The sequence below is a fragment of the Triticum aestivum genome, chromosome 4A (genome assembly GCF_018294505.1).
Source record: "Triticum aestivum cultivar Chinese Spring chromosome 4A, IWGSC CS RefSeq v2.1, whole genome shotgun sequence".
Classification (NCBI taxonomy): Eukaryota; Viridiplantae; Streptophyta; class Magnoliopsida; order Poales; family Poaceae; genus Triticum; species Triticum aestivum.
Window position 1 is genome coordinate 669,244,984 of NC_057803.1, and position 18,969 is coordinate 669,263,952.

At 45.1% G+C, this 18,969-nt stretch overlaps 2 protein-coding genes and 1 long non-coding RNA gene across 3 annotated transcripts; 1 reads left to right on the top strand and 2 right to left on the bottom strand.

Annotated features, from left to right (window-relative positions):
• The first annotated feature begins 169 nt into the window (after nt 1–169).
• On the top strand, nt 170–2,097 carry LOC123088003 (uncharacterized). Its single transcript, XR_006441644.1, has 2 exons — nt 170–414; nt 1,854–2,097. It is a non-coding gene; the product is annotated as an uncharacterized lncRNA (long non-coding RNA).
• A 1,008-nt stretch (nt 2,098–3,105) lies between these two features.
• On the bottom strand, nt 3,106–6,703 carry LOC123088002 (superoxide dismutase [Fe] 2, chloroplastic). The gene is made up of 8 exons (XM_044510132.1): nt 6,399–6,703; nt 6,111–6,299; nt 5,653–5,824; nt 5,471–5,544; nt 5,353–5,379; nt 5,255–5,278; nt 4,981–5,157; nt 3,106–3,583 (listed from the first exon to the last, which is right to left on the bottom strand). The coding sequence occupies exons 1-7, from the start codon at nt 6,570–6,572 to the stop codon at nt 5,032–5,034; spliced, it is 786 nt and encodes a 261-aa protein (XP_044366067.1). The 5' UTR covers nt 6,573–6,703; the 3' UTR covers nt 3,106–3,583; nt 4,981–5,031.
• A 903-nt stretch (nt 6,704–7,606) lies between these two features.
• Nucleotides 7,607–10,739, bottom strand: LOC123088001 (protein arginine N-methyltransferase PRMT10). Its single transcript, XM_044510131.1, has 8 exons — nt 10,492–10,739; nt 10,191–10,383; nt 9,839–9,944; nt 9,402–9,591; nt 8,758–8,943; nt 8,598–8,681; nt 8,043–8,225; nt 7,607–7,876 (listed from the first exon to the last, which is right to left on the bottom strand). The coding sequence occupies exons 1-7, from the start codon at nt 10,690–10,692 to the stop codon at nt 8,049–8,051; spliced, it is 1,137 nt and encodes a 378-aa protein (XP_044366066.1). The 5' UTR covers nt 10,693–10,739; the 3' UTR covers nt 7,607–7,876; nt 8,043–8,048.
• Between the last annotated feature and the right edge of the window lie 8,230 nt (nt 10,740–18,969).

Genomic DNA, 18,969 nt, shown 5'->3' on the forward strand with positions numbered 1-18,969 from the left:
TGGCAGTGTAGTGAATCAATTCAATGGGAAACGCATTAGGTAGCTGACAGATTAGAAACCTTAGGGTCGAAGGAAACTAATGAGGTCCCTTTTTTTGTCTCCATTAGGATACTTGAAATTTATGTCAGAAGATGCATTCGGACGTGAATGTACACTTGGCAGCTAGGCTTTGACAAGTGTTGGACCTCCCCTGACTTATAAATACACCCATCCGAATGCAATATGCAATAATAATCTTACTTACATACACACAAGAACTAGACAAGGTAGAAGAGATCTAAATCTAGCCGGAGAGAGGAGAGGAGCCCAGCCGGCCGGCGGCAAGATGTACAACAACCCTCCGCCACCGCAGGGCATGTCCTACTACGAGCACGCGCAGAAGCGCCACCAGGAGAAGGGCTGCCTCTACGCGTGGTAAGATATGATCTGCAGCCATAATGTATATACTCCCTCCGTTTTTAAATATAAGTCTTTGCAAAGATTTCATTATGGACTACATACGGAGTAAAATAAGTGAATCTACACTCTAAAATGCATCTATATACATCCGTATGTGGTCCATAGTAAAATCTTTATAAAGACTTGTATTTAGAAACGGAGAGAGTAGAACCTTTTTCTGAAGCATGATGTGATGCTTGCACTAAGAACAGATATGCAGACAGTGAGGCCGTAGTACTAGCCAACTTTGCAGGCTGATTAATAATTAGTGGTGACCGAGGCAAATTGGCCTTGTTCCTTCCCACCATACATACACGCACGGCATGCACACACACACACACACCCATCATGGTCATGGGCCCGTGACCTCATAGTCCAGATCGATAGGTGGTGGATTTATTCCAGCCCCTCAGAACTGACCACTCACCTAGACTAGCTAGGAATCCTCTCTTCATTCAAAAAGAAAGTCAGGATTCACAATCAAACGACCAAGAGATAGGCCTGGTCCGAGTTGGCGCGAAATGGAGAAAATTAAACAAGGACAGTCCAAGTTCAACCCTCTCTATTTCTTCCATTTACTGCCCCGCAAAAAAAATCCATTTACTAGAAAACCAAAATCTCATGTAGCAACTAAGCTGTTCAATTTGGGAGTTCTGGGAGATTTTTCTCTATGATTTCCAGAGGTCGACTAGCACAAAAGCCGTGTTCCACGCCTACAAAAGACAAACTGTGTGTGCACCATGGCCACCGACGCGTGGGCCCATCGGGCTGTGTCAGTTACAAAACAGCGTTGCCACTTGTGCTTAGGTGGTGGTGATGAGTAGGAAAAGAAAAAAAACTGTGGCACAGGTGCAGCTAGCTGCGTTCCCAGCCTATAAAACCCCACCCACATCTCCTTCCTCTTCCAATCCTACATCTTCCCAAAGCCGGCCACAGGAGAGCAGAGCAGAATCCTTGGAGAGTATCTTCTTCTTCCATAGTAGCCCACCCCACCCTTTGCCAAGATGTACAACGCACCGTCGGGGCAGGAGATGTCCTACACGGAGCACGTGCAGAAGCGCCACGAGGAGAAGGGCTGCATCTACGCATGGTGAGACACACGCGCACACACACACACACTTTGTTCATCCACTCACTCACTCACTCTCCCTCTGGGTTTTGCTCTGCTCGTCTTGCCGAGAGATGTAAAATCTCTCGGCGTGTGCATCGGTCTATGCAGAGGCCGAGAGAGAGAAAGAGATAGCGCTCTTCTGCCATCTGAAAAATCTTCAGAGAAATCGTAGAGACAGGGCAGGAACATTTTGGGACTGATTCCACTAGTACTAGTTCCTGTTAATTTCTTTGTGTTCTATTCATTCTACAGTATGATTTTGTTATAATTGTTTGACTGATATAATTGTGTGTTTGGGTTGCAGCGTGTTCACGGCGCTGTGCTGCTTCTGCTGCTACGAGACGTGCGAGTGCTGCCTCGACTGCCTCTGCTGCTGCTGCAACTAAACCAGCCATGGCCGCCATGGCCGCCATGGACGGAGGCCGCAAGGCGCAGCGGAGATCCAGGCACCGGCCTCCGCCGCCGCCTTTCATAATAAGCATATGTGTCTAGTGTCTTAGCTCGATGAGAAGTGTATCAGAAGTTGCTATAATACTATCTGTCCATCATGGTTTGTGTTGTTGTTGCTGCTACTGCTTCTCACCAAATCACTGTGTCGTTTTCCTATTTGTTTTCCTCTCATCCCTGAAATTATCTTCTAAATACCGAAATAAACATGTGCAACCTACTAATGATTCCCCACACTGTTGTGGCTGACAAATGTTGGTAGAGCAGATTAACCTGCCATACCTACGGATGGCACCCGCAGGGTTTGGGTACGGGTGGAGCCACCCCATACCCTTACCCATCCCCTCTAAGCTTACCCATCACCCTTACCCATACCCATCAATGGGTATAATTTTTCCCCATACCCGTTACTCGACAGGGTACATGGGTACCCATGGGTAAAATTATCCATGTTTGCAAAGCATCAATTTGAACTACTCATAGTCATAAAAACAACATATAATTATAATCTTAAACATAAATAGATTATAACAATAACACACTTTTAAACAACAACACATCATAAACAACATCATATTTAATAAACAACATCACTTTCTCGTAAACAACAACACATCAAAACATTATCACACAGTCATTTCACAAATTCATGATAAAGTGTAGAGATAATTTTGAGTTCATATAGATTTTATATGGGTACATGGGTATGTGGGTATGGGTTACATGATCCCATACCCGTACCCACTCTACCCGATGGGTTTAACATTTCCCTATTCATATACCCATGGATAATTTTTTGTCCCATACCCTTACCCTAATAGGGTTTTTACCCGCAGGGTACGTGGGTAATGGGTACCCATTGCCATCCCTAGCCATACCAACCAGTAGCTTAGGTAGACGGTCCAGCAAACTGCACGCTGGTTTTCTTTTTTGCAAACCGTCGACATGATAGTACAACTTTTTCCTGATACTTTTGCTTAACAAAAGGCATTGGTTCAATCGTCAAAAAGATACAAGCATCAAGAAGATCTGCAAATTATTAAAAAAAATCATATGTACCTGTGCAGGGACCATTCGATATGTTCGAAGAATCGGGCGGAGAAAAGAGAGGATAATATGACCAGGCAACTATTGATGAAAAAGAAGAGTATGTTTGAGCAAGGCAAACATTCATGGGGGAATCTGCCTCGGCCCACAATGGCTGAATTCTGTTACAACAGAATGATGAAAAGCTGTGACTACAAGTCATGGAAAACTAGGGGCTGTTCTAACAGCACTATGGGAGATTGTTCTCAAGACATAAAGTTCTGTGGCTTCAAGCACAAGTTAGATCGATAGCACGTACTCTAAAGTCAAGTTCCCCGTGCTCTGAAGCGTCCATATCTGCTTTTACTGCATAATAACTTGAAATGGGAGGTCATTTCCCCGAAGCGACGGACGAGGACAACGACAAAACCCCAGCTGTCTTATCTTCAGGCAGAGCTTACTTGTTCACCGTGCATCGCACGACATGGTTACATCACGCTGCCCCCCGCAAACTCTCCGTCTCCTCCAGTAGGATATGGTTCAGGATTTTCCTTGGCATCCCTGACAAATGGACAGAAAAAAAGGGATCAAGATATTTTTAACAGGTCTGAACGTTTTGTCTGTCGTTACGGAAGGAAAACGAGCAGGCCACTTGGTGGGTCTAAAACAAACGTGAGCCTTGGGGATTGTGATGGACATGGAATGGGGTGCAAGAACATTGCATCAAATAGCTCAGTGCAGGACATGGAAAGCCTGAAAGCAATAGGTCTAGTGGATTCTTCAATGATATGATTTATCTTTTGTTGTCAGAATATAGCATGGTGTGATGTTTAATTATTTTGTTGTCAGAATATAGCAGAATGTGATGTTTAATTATTTTGTTGTCAGAATATAGCATAGTGTGATGCTTACGATGCCTAATTGTGGCTAAAAGCCCCGCAAAATAGTACTCCCTCCGTCCCAAAATAAGTGACTCGACTTTGTACTAAAATCTTAGTACAAAGTCGAGTCACTTATTTTGAGACGGAGGGACTAGTAATTATGGCTACAAGACAAAAGAGGATGTGGCAGGTTGAGAGTCCTTGTTCAAAGATAACCTTACATAAAACCTCCATCTTACTTCATATAACCTCTCAAATTACATTTTTGTAACTCAATGGGGTTTCTTGTTACTAGGGTGTGGTAGATTAACCAAGTTCGGAAGCAAAACTAAGGCCCAGAAGAAAAACTATCTTTTTCTTCAAGTTCAACTTACGACTGCTGCTACTGGCAAAAGGTTCTTGTGTCTACCATTTTAAGAAGTTATGAAGTACTGCCTCCGTCCGGAATTACTTGCCGCAGAACTAAAATATGTCTAGATACATCTATTTCTCCGACAAATAGTTCCGGAAGGAGGGAGTAGTTCACACAGATAAAATTATATCGCTAGTAAAATTCAAGGCTATATATATCCATATTGGTGACACCACTAGTAGTTTGTTCATGGGAAAGAATGAGCTAGGGTACTTTGGGACATCTTGTCTCCTACCATAAACAGTGAAACCCAAACTCCCTCCACCTCCAGTCAGGCACCTAAGCAACTGCACACCCCAAAAAGAAAAGAAAAAGAAAAAGAAACATCTCCAGTCAGGCAGAACTGCTGGTACTGCTATGCTACCACTTACCTCATGGTTGGAAAAGAGAGATAATAAGGCACTGATGCTTTGAACCCTGCTTTATTATTTATAATATACCACCTCACGCACAGGGAATCGAATGGTATATTACTTGACTAAGCTGCAAATATGGCAGGTACAATGCTACTACTTACTCTACCACATAGCTAGAGAAAGAAACATAATAGGGAACTGATGCCTTAAACCCTGGATTGATTATTTATATACCACCTCGCGCTCAAGGGATCAAAGGGCGTGATTAAGCTGCGCATATGCCAAGTATGATGCTGCAAAATGTATTACCTCGTGAGATGGACATATTCAGAGACAACTCCAGGTCATATCCGTATCATCTCATGCCACTGGGATAGTTGGTTCACCAAGGTTCACAAAAGCCTCCGCGCGCATCATGCGTAGAGTGACAGTATGCCAAGACACAAGGTGATCCAGAAAGTTTGACACATACGTTCGCCTGTCATCCTACATCATTAAAAAGCACCAGATCGGTTTTCAGGTATATTAGTACTAACTTTTAAAGTTTTGATAGCAAGCAGAAAAATGGGATCTGGGAGAGCACCTTGTAATCTAAGTAGTAAGCATGCTGAAAAGGATAAAGGGAAACATCAGTACATGGCGCATGGTAGGATCTAAACAGAGGTTCTTCAGTTCCCTTACCTCCCACAAGTCTAGGCTGATGATTGGCTGAAAGAGAAGAAGGCACGGAACGTCATTGCAAAGATTAAAACTGGAAATGTCTTGTATAACTCGACAGAAAAGGGTTGAGCAAACATACAATGTCTCCAAAAGCAAGTGGGTTGATAGCATTTCGCGTGTGAACCACCTCGAGCTTCCTCTCGCTCCTCTTCACTGCAATATGCAAACCATTCATTCAGCTGTGCATGAACATCAACCGGGCTTTCAGACAGATATTGCCTGTCTGTACTAGAAAGAAATACAGTAAAAAGGGATACTCACAGACAAGCCAAACCCAACCGGACCCCAACAACGACAGCGCCGAGCGCATGAACTCCTCCCTGAAATTAAAAAAGGAGCCGAAGTCCTTCTCGATCTGCTGCAGCACGCCCGCCTCGGGCGAGCCGCCGCCGTCCGGCTGCATCGACTCCCAGAAGAAGTGATGGTTCCAGACCTACACACCGCAAAACAACACACAGGTTCAGAATTGCAGCGATCAAATAGTACAGTACAGCAGCATCCCCTCCTCTGTTTCAGCTATCTGCCTGCAGCAGTCAATCAAGCTGAAAGCTACTACTCCCTCCGTCCGAAAATACTTGTCATCAAAATGGATAAAAAGAGATGTATCTACAACTAATATACGTCTAGATACATCTTCTTTCATTCATTTTGTTCACAAGTATTTTCGGACGGAGGGAGTACCAGGAGATGAAATCTCACTGTGTGCAAAGTACAGTTACCTCGGCCGCGTCGTTGTACTCGGGCAGCGGGTTGCCGTTGTTGTAGGCCTCCTTGATGAGGTCCTCGAGGGTGTGGCCGTAGAGCGGGCTGATGGCCAGCTGCTTGTTGAGCCCGTCCACGTGGCCCTGCTGGTGCTTGCCCCAGTGCAGCTCCACCGCCCGCCTGCTCATGTACGGCTCCAGGGCGTCCTGCGACGAGCAAGAACAAGAAGCTGAAGGTGGCATCTTCTTTAATGGCGCGGCGGCGCGCGGATCCGGGCGAGGTAAGAATAAGATGGCCGTGCTTACGGTTTTGTACGGCGGGGTCGTGAGGCCGTAGTAGGACACGACCTTGGAGAGCCTCCGGGACGGCCGGCGGCGCCGGGGACTGAGGAGGGAGGGCGGCGGCGGCGCGGGGGAGGCGTGTGGGTGGGCGAGCGGGCGGGGTGGGGCGGCCGGGAGGCCGCGCATTGGGAGGAGCATGGGGGCGGCGACGCCGGCGAGGAGAGGAGACGAGCTCCGGAGCTCGGGAGGGAGAGGGAGAGGCTGCGGTTGCCGACTCGGCTGGTCCAAAACCTTATCGTTTTCACAGTGCCTGCCGCTAGCAGCTACTGACTGAGCTCATATGAACTCTTCGAGTGAACTGGCACCATCACTTGGGAGTTTTCTAAACTTTTGGGAAATTTTTACTTATGTTGACAGATAAAACTGATCACTGTTCATCCGCAAAAGTTCATCCAGGGACAAATTTACTGTCAATGCAAAAGCTTATCCAGAAATACCTTAATTTCTATCCAAACTCAAATAAACCATTTTTTAGGGAAATTCAAACCAAACCAAACATTTTCTAGGGCAATAACCTCTTTTTATGGAATTCAAACCAGATTGCCAACCGGCTAAAACTCACTACAAAAACAACGCAAGTACAAAGTTAAGTCATCTATTTTGGAACGTAGGGAGTACTTAAGAATGCAAGGGAGCACAAACACATCGGTTACATGAAAGTTCACATGACAACAATAAATTACTGATACAACAACCAAATCACATGAGCTAAAACTCACTAAAAAACAATTCAGAAATGCACTCACAATGGCGGAGTATTTGCCATCGCTTAGGAGTTTTCTAAACTTCAGGTTATGTTCATTCAGAAATACCTAAATTTCTGTCAACACGAAAAACCACACTTCTATCCAAATGCAGATCAGCCTTTGTTTAGGGAAATTCAAACCAATCTGTTTTAGAGAAATTCAAACAAATCTAGTTCAAGTTAAATGGAACTAGATTACCGAGCAGGTAAAACTCACTGCAAAAACAGTTTAGATAGGTTCTATCTTCCTTTCAAAATGGCAACAATATATTACTGATACAACAAACAAAATCAATTGGTTCTGTAACAGCTCGAATCACTCGACTAATCAAATGGCAAGAATAAATGGAAAAACATCAGTTACACAGAAGTCACACCACAGGTATTGGAGGGAAGAACAACGTCAAGAGGCAACAGCTCCAACCACTCAACCAATCAAATGGCAATAATAAATTACTGATACAACAAACAAAATCTCTGGCACCTGATCATGCCTCACGGTATCACTGTTACACACCCCGCATTGTATGTATTACACAAACGTTGGCCATTAGGTCATACTATGAAAAACAAACACAGCGGGGACCAATCTTTCTCTGGACTGTGGGCAAGGTTCTAGAGACGGCAGCACAGGACGACACATGATGAGACATGATGCCCCGACATTCCATCAACTGGGTCAGATCCAGTCAGCGATCTGTTGAAATAGAAGGACAAGAAGGATTAGATCAGGTTGTCTCCTGGTATTCAACGATTAAGCAAAGAGATGAAAATAAAGAGTGCTTCATGGCCGGTATGTATTATGCAGCTAAAAAATTGAATGGGTAAAATTCAAAAACAGATCGCAGTTTGGAGAACCGAACCTTGCTCTACTCTAAGAAAATCTTGGTTGCCACTGCTGGCAGCTTCCTGCCAGATGCCTCGTGCAATTCATAGGTGATATCCATATCCATAAGCCGGTGATTCTCTTTCGAGCGAACCATCGAGAAAGAAACATTGACACTGTCCCCTTCATTTACTCTCGGTGATGGAGTCATCAAGAATACCTGGGGGAAGAAACAAATGGCTGTCAGACAGACTGCGCCAGGCAACTATGAATGATAAGCATTGCCGTTATTGTAGTCAAAAGAATATACTGTTTCGAAGGAAAAGCATTCATATCATCATATGCAGTCTGATGTTATTTAATAAACATTCTTTTACTTATGTTTCCAATTTGCAAGAATAGTTTGCCTCTGCCACTACTTACAATAAATTCATAAAAGGGGAAGAGGTTGAAGCTTTACTTGTGATCTCTCTTATGTTCAACTCACAGGTTGAAGAAGAAAAGATGTGGCATTTATACCATATAAGCTATAGCTGGTAAAAAATTCTGCAACAACAGAAAAAGATACTGACATATATTCTAGAAAACCAACCTGCTGGCCCCAGTGTGTCCCACCATTCTCATCTGGGGCTGTATTCAATTCAACTTCCTCAACTGCAGGGTTTTGCTTGCTACCCTGAAAGTGGAAAATAGTGAGTGTCTTTCATTGTGTAAAACATGAGAGATATGTGAAATAATTCAGCTAGACATACCCTAAAGTGAACATCAAACCACCCAGCCAATGCAGCTAGCCTTGTTCTATCCTGGTTGATTGGCAACGTAACCTGTGCTCTAACTTCTCGAATCTCTTCAACGGTTGCTGTCAAGCAATCCATTTCCTTTACGACAGCAGGTTGCCCTATAAGTTGGTTTGGATGAAGATTGTTCCAAATTGAAGACTGCAGAAGAAAAGAAAGAATGGTTATGGAAGTAAAATATGTCTTGTAAAAAGAACTGAGGATCATTACATGAAGTATGTACTCCCTCCGTTTCAAAATAGATGACCCAACTTTACACTAAAGTTAGAACAAAGTTGAGTCATCTATTTTGGAACGGAGGGAGTAGTGATTAGTTGTGAAATACAGTATATTACATGCCTACATTTAGGTGCAACTCATTTATAAGCTTCAAAAGATCTAAACTTTACATCCCAAGACTGGAGTTATTTGAGAAACAAAGAACTACACAAACATTTGGCATGGCCTTGTCCTTTTTGATGAATATAAATCCGTAGTAGCTACTCCAACAAATACCATTATAAGATTTCTGTTTGTATGATCATATCACATTTTTCAGACCGAAAGCATGCCAATCCAACAAAACGACAAAAATATGATGCCTTTGTACCGAGACATACCTTGAGATAGAACTTCTCGTGTTCTGCACGATATGCCTTTGTCAAGGCATTCATGTTGACCCCATAATAAGCCTGGGTGTCCTCGACAAAATGATTCCAGTCATTCATAGCAATCTCGAAATCTTCCATCTTTTTGTCACCCAAACCACTTCTTATTGGTGCTAACCACATCCGGGCATGACTAGGATACCTGCAACGGATTGATCCCGCATTAGGTACATCTGTGTTTCATTTGTGCAGACAACAAAATCAGAAGGGTCTTGATTGCTATCTTTCAGAAACAAAGCATTTAAGATTGTGTGTTTGCTAATTTAACTTGATTTGCAGATTATTTGATCAGGCTGCATATAACAATCACAGTTCCGGGTAAGAAAATTCCAAAGCAGTGCAGTACATGTTAGCAAACTTAGAGTTCAAGAATGCTTCTCTTTACTTACATTACACCACCTGGATTCAACCAGCGGTCGCGTGCGCATATGACGGAATCAAACATGGACTCTCTCAAGAGATAGTAGCCCATCCACTCAGAGATAATGACATCAACTGCAGTGCCAAAAAAGAAAGAAAGAGACATAACAAACTGATCAATATTCAATACACATCATATCTTCAATATTCTGGTAAGACTTCGAAAAAAAATCCCCTTTCAAGATGAGAGATTTGGCCTTTTTGTTGTTAACAATATTGCTGGGATATCATTCCACCAGCCAAGGCCAGTACTTTCAAAGGTTTGCCATCCATTCGGGAACGAACTAATGAAAGGGGGGATCAGGAAACGGAAAGACTCGCCTTTCTCCGGCAGCACGATGTCCTCCATGGTCCCCTGAATGACCTCGACGATGTCGGCGACCCCGTTCGCGCGGACGAGCTCGCGGGCGTGCTCCGCCACGTTGGTGGCCTCGACGGCATACACCTTCCTGGCGCCGGCCTGAGCGCTCCAGATGGCGAGGATGCCGCTCCCAGTGCCGACATCAAGAACCACCTGACAGATCCGCCAAATCAATCAAGCCGGAGCCCCAAATTACAGCAAACCTCGGACCTCCGGCGATTCGCGGGGACGGGGGAGCGGGGAGGGGCCGTCTGCTCTCACCTTGCCGCGGAAGTGGTGGGGGTTGCGGAAGACGGCGGAGTGGTAGGCGTCCATGCGGACGCGGTCGCAGAGCATCTCCTTCTGGTGGTAGAGGTAGGCGTAGGTGCAGAAGTAGTTGGCGAAGTCGACCTCCTTGTCGACGGGGGGCGCGCCCCCGGCGGCCGAGGAGGCGGCGGCGGCGCCGTTGGGGAGGGACGCCATGGGGAGGGGTGTGGGGGCGGGAGAGGGGGGAAGACGGGAGGGGTTTTCCTGCGGTTTGGGAGGATGGCTGCTCGTTTCTAGGGTTTATGGGGTAGGGATGTTTAAAGGACTGCTGCCATGGGCCTCAGCCGTTGGATTGTGCTTTAATATTCGTGTTCGAGGGTGATGGGTTTTTTTTCTTGCATCTTTCGTGGAAGGGACTGTGGTCTATGAACATTGACAGGAGTTTTGAGAGTTTCATTGATGTGTGTATGTCTATCAGATGTATGTTGAGAGATTCTCAAAAGAAAAATGTATATTGAGAGTTGGCGCGCCCCGACAATTGGGGTTTCTCATCTCTTGTCGGCGGCGGCGCAAGTCTGCCCTGTCTCTCTCGCCTTACGCCATGGAGGCATGTGGATCTCGGCCCTTGTCGAGGGAGAGACCCTGCTCCGTTTTTAGGTGTCTTTTTCTGTTCGTTTAGGGTTTGTGTCATGTTCAGGAAGGCCCGACGATGGCGGCTCCTTGAAGATGGAATAAGATTCTCCCCGCTTAGCCTCCGTCCCCACGTGCGTCTAGTGTCGTCGGAGGGTGCGTGCAGGTGTGTCTCCAGTGGATTTTGTGGTTTCGATCGGCGTTTGTCTTTGTTGAATCTACTTGGGCCTGATCTTCGTCCATCCATGTTCATGTGTCTACATGTTGATACTTTCCGTCTACACGCCTACTTGGTGGTAACAGTTGTTGTTCTAGTGCGTTGGTTCTATGAGGCCTTAGCGCGACGGCTTCACGACCGTCTACTACAACAAGGTTTGGTCGACTTTGGTAAGGAAAGGGCGATGAGGGCAGCGCACCTTCGGCTCGTTCCAGTGCTTGTAGTCATCGCTAGGTGGCCTGCTGAGTTGGATGTAGTTCTTGTTCCTTCTAGCGTTCTTCGTACTTCCACGACTATTGATGAATAGATTGAAAGGTTTTCCACCAAAAAGAGAATTGCGTGGGTGGTATTGCATCCAACTATATCAGAATTCTTTTAGATCAACTAGATCAGAATTATGTTGGGGAACGTAGTAATTTCAAAAAAAATCCCTACGATCACGCAAGATCTATCTAGGCGATGCATAGCAACGAGAGGGGAGAGTGTTGTCTACGTATCCTCGTAGACCGAAAGCGGAAGCGTTATGACAGCGCGGTTGATGTAGTCGTACGTCTTCACGATTCGACCGGTCCTAGCACCGAAGGTACGGCACCTCCACGATCTGCACACGTTCAACTCGGTGACGTCCCATGAACTCTAGATCCAGCTGAGGTCGAGGGAGAGTTTCATCAGCACAACGGCATGGTGACGGTGATGATGAAGTTACCAGCATAGGGCTTCGCCTAAGCACTACGACGATATGGCCGAGGTGTGTAACTGTGGAGGGAGCCACCGCACACGGCTAAAACAATTGTATGTTGTCCCTTTGGGGTGCCCCCCTGCCCCCGTATATAAAGGAGGGGAGGAGGAGGCCGGCCAAAAAGGGGCGCGCCAGGGAGAGGGGAGTCCTACTAGGACTCCAGTCCTAGTAGGATTCGGCCCCACCTTTTTTTCCTTCTACCGGAGGGGGAAAAGGGGAAGGAGAGGGAGTAGGAGAAGGAGAAGGAAAGGGGGGTGGCGCCCCCTTCCCAAGTCCAATTCGGCCTCCTGCCCAAAGGGGGGCGCACCATCCCCTTGTGGGCTGGTGTGCTTCCCTCTTATGGCCCATAAGGCCCATAACTTCTCCCGGGGGGGAGGGTCCGGCAACCTCCCGGTACTCCGGAAAAATGCCCGAACCACTCAGAACCATTCCGATGTCCAAATGCAACCTTCCAATATATGAATCTTTATGTCTCGACCATTTTGAGACTCCTCGTCACGTGCATGATCTCATCTGGGACTCCGAACAAGCTTCGGTACATCATATCACATAAACTCATAATACCAATCGTCATCGAACGTTAAGCGTGCGGACCCTACGGGTTTGAGAACTATGTAGACATGAACGAGACACGTCTCCGGTCAATAACCAATAGCGGAACCTGGATGCTCATAATGGTTCCTACATATTCTATGAAGATCTTTATCGGTCAAACCGCATAACAACATACGTTGTTCCCTTTGTCATCGGTATGTTACTTACCTGAGATTTGATCGTTGGTATCATTATACCTAGTTCAATCTCGTTACCGACAAGTCTATTTACTCATTCTATAATACTTCATCCCGCAACTAACTCATTAGTCACATTGCTTGCAAGGCTTATAGTGATGTGCATTACCGAGACGTGTTGGGCCTCCAAGTGTAGAGGTTGTTGGGCCTCCAAGTACAGAGGTTTGTAGATGATGTCTACTACACAACCTTCTTCTTGTAGATGTTATTGGGCCTCCAAGTGCAGAGGTTTGTAGGACAGTAGCAAATTCCCCTCAAGTGGATGACCTAAGGTTTATCAATCCGTGGGAGGCGTAGGATGAAGATGATCTCTCTCAAACAACCCTGCAACCAAATAACAAAGAGTCTCTTGTGTCCCCAACACACCCAATACAATGGTAAATTGTATAGGTGCACTAGTTCGGCGAAGAGATGGTGATACAAGTGCAATATGGATGGTAGATAAAGGTATTTGTAATCTGAAATTATAAAAACAGCAAGGTAACTAATGATAAAAGTGAGCGTAAACGGTATTGCAATGGTAGGAAACAAGGCCTAAGGTTCATACTTTCACTAGTGCAAGTTCTCTCAACAATAATAACATAACTGGATCAAAGAACTATCCCTCAACGTGCAACAAAGAGTCACTCCAAAGCCACTAATAGCGAAGAACAAACGAAGAGATTATGGTAGGGTATGAAACCACCTCAAAGTTATCCTTTTTGATCTATCTATTCAAGAGTCCGTAATAAAATAACATGAAGCTATTCTTTCTGTTCAATCTATCATAGAGTTCATACTAGAATAACACCTTAAGACACAAATCAATCAAAACCCTAATGTCACCTAGATACTCCATTGTCACCTCAAGTATCCATGGGCATGATTATACAATATGCATCACACAATCTCACATTCATCTATGTTGGAAATATGCCCTAGAGGCAATAATAAATTGGTTATTATTATTATATTTCCTTGTTCATGATAATCGTTTATTATCCATGTTATAATTGTATTGATAGGAAACTCAGATACATGTGTGGATACATAGACAACACCATGTCCCTAGTAAGCCTCTAATTGACTAGCTCGTTGATCAACAGATGGTCACGGTTTCCTGACCATGGACATTGGATGTCGTTGATAACGGGATCACATCATTAGGAGAATGATGTGATGGACAAGACCCAATCCTAAGCCTAGCACAAAGATCGTAGTTCGTATGCTAAAGCTTTTCTAATGTCAAGTATCATTTCTTTAGACCATGAGATTATGCAACTCCCGGACACCGTAGGAATTCTTTGGGTGTACCAAATGTCATAACGTAATTGGGTGGCTATAAAGGTACACTACAGGTATCTTCGAAAGTGTCTGTTGGGTTGGCACGAATCGAGACTGGGATTTGTCGCTCCGGTAAACGGAGAGGTATCTCTGGGCCCACTCGGTAGGACATCATCATAATGTGCACAATGTGATCAAGGAGTTGATCACGGGATGATGTGTTACGGGAACGAGTAAAGAGACTTGCCGGTAACGAGATTGAACAAGGTATCGGCATACCGACGATCGAATCTCGGGCAAGTACAATACCGCTAGACAAAGGGAATTGTATACGGGATCGATTGAGTCCTTGACATCGTGGTTCATCCGATGAGATCATCATGGAACATGTGGGAGCCAACATGAGTATCCAGATCCCGTTGTTGGTTATTGATCGGAGAACATCTCGGTCATGTCTACATGTCTCCCGAACCCGTAGGGTCTACACACTTAAGGTTCGATGACGCTAGGGTTATAAAGGAAGTTTGTATGTGGTTACCGAATGTTGTTCGGAGTCCCGGATGAGATCCCGGACGTCACGAGGAGTTCCGAATGGTCCGGAGGTAAAGATTTATATATGGGAAGTCCTGTTTTGGTCACCGGAAAAGTTTCGGGTTTTATCGGTAACGTACCGGGACCACCGGGAGGGTCCCGGGGGTCCACCAAGTGGGGCCACCGGCCCCGGAGGCTTGCATGGGCCTAGAGTGGAAAGGGACCAGCCCCAGAGTGGGCTGGTGCGCCTCCCACCCTTGCCCAAGGCGCAGCTAGGAGGGGAGAGGGGAAACCCTAGGCGCAGATGGGCCTATAGGCCCACCCTAGGGCGCGCCCCCTCTCTCCCCCTCTTGGCCGCCCCCTCCAAGTCCCATCTAGGGCTGGCCGCCGCCCCCTAGGGGTGGAAACCTAGGAGGGGGCGCAGCCCCCTCTCCCCCTATATATAGTGGAGGCATTGGAGCAGCCCAACACATGAGTTTCTTCTCCTGTTGGCGCAACCCTACCTCTCTTTCTCCTCATATCTCGCGGTGCTTGGCGAGGCCCTGCTGGACTACCACGCTCCTCCATCACCACCACGCCGTTGTGCTGCTGCTGGATGGAGTCTTCCTCAACCTCTCCCTCTCTCCTTGCTGGATCAAGGCGTGGGAGACGTCACCGGGCTGTACGTGTGTTGAACGCGGAGGTGCCGTTCGTTCGGCACTAGGATCTCCGGTGATTTGGATCACGACGAGTACAACTCCTTCAACCCCGTTCTCTTGAACGCTTCCGCTTAGCGATCTACAAGGGTATGTAGATGCACTCTCCTTCCCCTCGTTGCTAGTTTCTCCATAGATAGATCTTGGTGACACGTAGGAAAATTTTGAATTTCTGCTACGTTCCCCAACAGTGGCATCATGAGCTAGGTCTTTTGCGTAGATTCTTTGCACGAGTAGAACACAAAATAGTTGTGGGCGTTGATTTTGTTCAATATGCTTACCGTTACTAGTCCAATCTTGTTTCGACGGTATTGTGGGATGAAGCGGTCCGGACCGACCTTACACGTACACTTACGTGAGACAGGTTCCACCGACTGACATGCACTTGGTGCATAAGGTGGCTAGCGGGTGCCAGTCTCTCCCACTTTAGTCGGAACGGATTCGATGAAAAGGGTCCTTATGAAGGGTAAATAGCAATTGACATATCACGTTGTGGTTTTTGCGTAGGTAAGAAACGTTCTTGCTAGAAACCCATAACAGCCACATAAAACATGCAAACAACAATTAGAGGACGTCTAACTTGTTTTTGCAGGGTATGCTATGTGATGTGATATGGCCAAGAAGAATGTGATGAATATATGTGATGTATGAGATTGATCATGTTCTTGTAATAGGAATCACGACTTGCATGTCGATGAGTATGACAACCGGCAGGAGCCATAGGAGTTGTCTTTATTTATTGTATGACCTGCGTGTCATTGAACAACGCCATGTAATTACTTTACTTTATTGCTAACCGGTAGTCATAGTAGTAGAAGTAATAAGTTGGCGAGACAACTTCATGGAGACACGATGATGGAGATCATGATGATGGAGATCATGGTGTCATGCCGGTGACGATGATGATCATGGAGCCCCGAAGATGGAGATCATGAAGATGGAGATCATGTCACTTTTTGATTGCATGTGATGTTTATCATGTTTATGCATCTTGTTTACTTAGAACGACGGTAGTAAATAAGATGATCCCTTACAACAATTTCAAGAAGTGTTCCCCCCCTAACTGTGCACCGTTGCTAAAGTTCGTCGCTTCTAAGCACCACGTGATGATCGGGTGTGATGGATTCTTACGTTCACATACAACGGGTGTAAGACAGATTTACACACGCGAAACACTTAGGGTTAACTTGACGAGCCTAGCATGTACAGACATGGCCTCGGAACACAAGAGACCGAAAGGTCGAGCATGAGTCGTATAGCAGATACGATCAACATGAAGATGTTCACCGATGATGACTAGTCCGTCTCACGTGATGATCGGACACGGCCTAGTTGACTCGGATCATGTAATCACTTAGATGACTAGAGGGATGTCTATCTGAGTGGGAGTTCATAAGATGAACTTAATTATCCTGAACATAGTCAAAAGATCTTTGCAAATTATGTCGTAAGCTCGCGCTTTAGTTCCACTGTTTAGATATGTTCCTAGAGAAAATATAGTTGAAAGTTGACAGTAGCGATTATGCGGACAGTAGAAAGCTTATGTCCTTAATGCACCGCTCAGTGTGCTGAACCCCAAACGTCGTTTGTGGATGTTGCGAACATCGGACATACACGTTTTGATAACTACGTGATAGTTCAGTTAAACGGTTTAGAGTTGAGGCACCAAAGACTTTTTTGAAATGTCGCAGAACATATGAGATGTTTCGAGGGCTGAAATTGGGATTTCAGGCTCGTGCCCACGTCAAGAGGTATAAGACCTCCGACGATTTTCTTAGCCTGCAAACTAAGGGAGAAAAGCTCAATCGTTGAGCTTGTGCTCAGATTGTCTGAGTGCAACAATCACTTGAATCGAGTGGGAGTTGATCTTCCAGATGAGATAGTGATGTTTCTCCAAAGTCATTGCCACCAAGCTGCTAGAGCTTCGTGATGAACTATAACATATCAAGGATAGATATGATGATCCTTGAGGTATTCGCGATGTTTGACACCGCGAAAGTAGAAATCAAGAAGGAGCATCAATTGTTGATGGTTGGTGAAACCACTAGTTTCAAGAAGGGCAAGGGCAAGAAGGGATACTTCATGAAACGGCAAATCAGCTGCTGCTCTAGTGAAGAAACCCAAGGTTGAACCCAAACCCGAGACTAAGTGCTTCTGTAATAAGGGGAACAACCACTGGAGCCGAATTACCCTAGATACTTGGTAGATGAGAAGGATGGCAAGGTCGATAGAAGTATATTGGATATACATTATGTTAATGTGTACTTTACTAGTACTCCTAGTAACACCAGGGTATTAAGATACCGGTTCGGTTGCTAAGTGTTAGTAACTCGAAATAAAAGAGCTACGGAATAAACGGAGACTAGCTAAAGGTGAGCTGACGATATGTGTTGGAAGTGTTTCCAAGTTTGATGTGATCAAACATCGCACGCTCCCTCTACCATCAAGATTAGTATTAAACCTGAATAATTGTCATTTGGTGTTTGCGTTGAGCATAGACATGATTGGATTATGTCTATCGCAATACGGTTATTCATTTAAGGAGAATAATGGTTACTCTATTTATTTGAATAATACCTTCAATGGTCTTGCACCTAAAGGAATGGTTTATTGAATCTCGATCGTAGTGATACACATTTTCATGCCAAAAGATATAAGATAGTAATGATAGTACCACTTACTTGTGGCACTGCCATGTAAGTCATATTGGTATAAAACGCATGAAGAAGCTCCATATTGATGGATCTTTGGACTCACTCATTTTTGAAAAGTTTGAGACATGCGAACCATGTCTATTGGTGTATACGCATGAAGAAACTCCATGCAGATGGATCGTTTGGACTCACTTGATTTTGAATCACTTGAGATATGCAAATCATACCACATGGGCAAGATGACTAAAAAGCCTCGTTTTCAGTAAGATGGAACAAGATAGCAACTTGTTGGAAGTAACACATTTTGATGTGTGCAGTCCAATAAGTGCTGAGGCATGTAGTGAATATCATTATGTTCTTACTTCACAGATGATTCGAGTAGATGTTGAGTATATCTACTCGATGAAACACAAGTCTGAATTATTGAATGGTTCAAGTAATTTCAGAGTGAAGTTGAAGATCATAGTGACAAGAGGATAAAATGTCTATGATATGATCATAGAGATGAGTATCTGAGTTACGAGCTTTGGCATGCAATTAAGACATTGTGGAAATTATTTCACAACCAATACCGCCTGGAACACCATAGTGTGATGGTGTGTCCGAACATCATAGTTGCACCCTATTGGATATGGTGTGTACCATGATGTCTCTTATCGAATTACCACTGTCGTTCATGGGTTAGGCATTAGAGACAACCGCACTCACTTTAAATAGGGCACCACGTAATTCCGTTGAGACGACACCGTTTGGAGAAACCTAAGTTGTCGTTTCTTAAAAGTTTGGGAGTGCGACGCTTATGTGAAAAAGTTTCTGGTTGATAAGCTCGAACCCAAAGCGGATAAAATGCATCTTCATAGGACACCCAAAACAGTTGGGTATACCTCCTAATTCAGATCCGAAAGCAATAGGGATTGTTTCTTGAACCGGGTCCTTTCTCGAGGAAAAGTTTGTCTCGAAAAGTTGAGTGGGA

Bases quoted from the DNA above. Each gene is read 5' to 3' on its own strand.
- LOC123088002 (XM_044510132.1), bottom strand. From the start codon at position 6,572: ATGCTCCTCCCAATGCGCGGCCTCCCGGCCGCCCCACCCCGCCCGCTC. The intron at 5,545-5,652 runs GTGAGTATCCCT...TGCATATTGCAG, and splicing joins CGGTTGGGTTTGGCTTGTCT to TGAAGAGGAGCGAGAGGAAG. The intron at 5,279-5,352 runs GTAAGGGAACTG...TATCCTTTTCAG, and splicing joins TCAGCCTAGACTTGTGGGAG to CATGCTTACTACTTAGATTA.
- LOC123088001 (XM_044510131.1), bottom strand. From the start codon at position 10,692: ATGGCGTCCCTCCCCAACGGCGCCGCCGCCGCCTCCTCGGCCGCCGGG. The intron at 8,944-9,401 runs GTATGTCTCGGT...TTTCTTCTGCAG, and splicing joins ACGAGAAGTTCTATCTCAAG to TCTTCAATTTGGAACAATCT. The intron at 8,682-8,757 runs GTATGTCTAGCT...TTCCACTTTCAG, and splicing joins GGTTTGATGTTCACTTTAGG to GGTAGCAAGCAAAACCCTGC.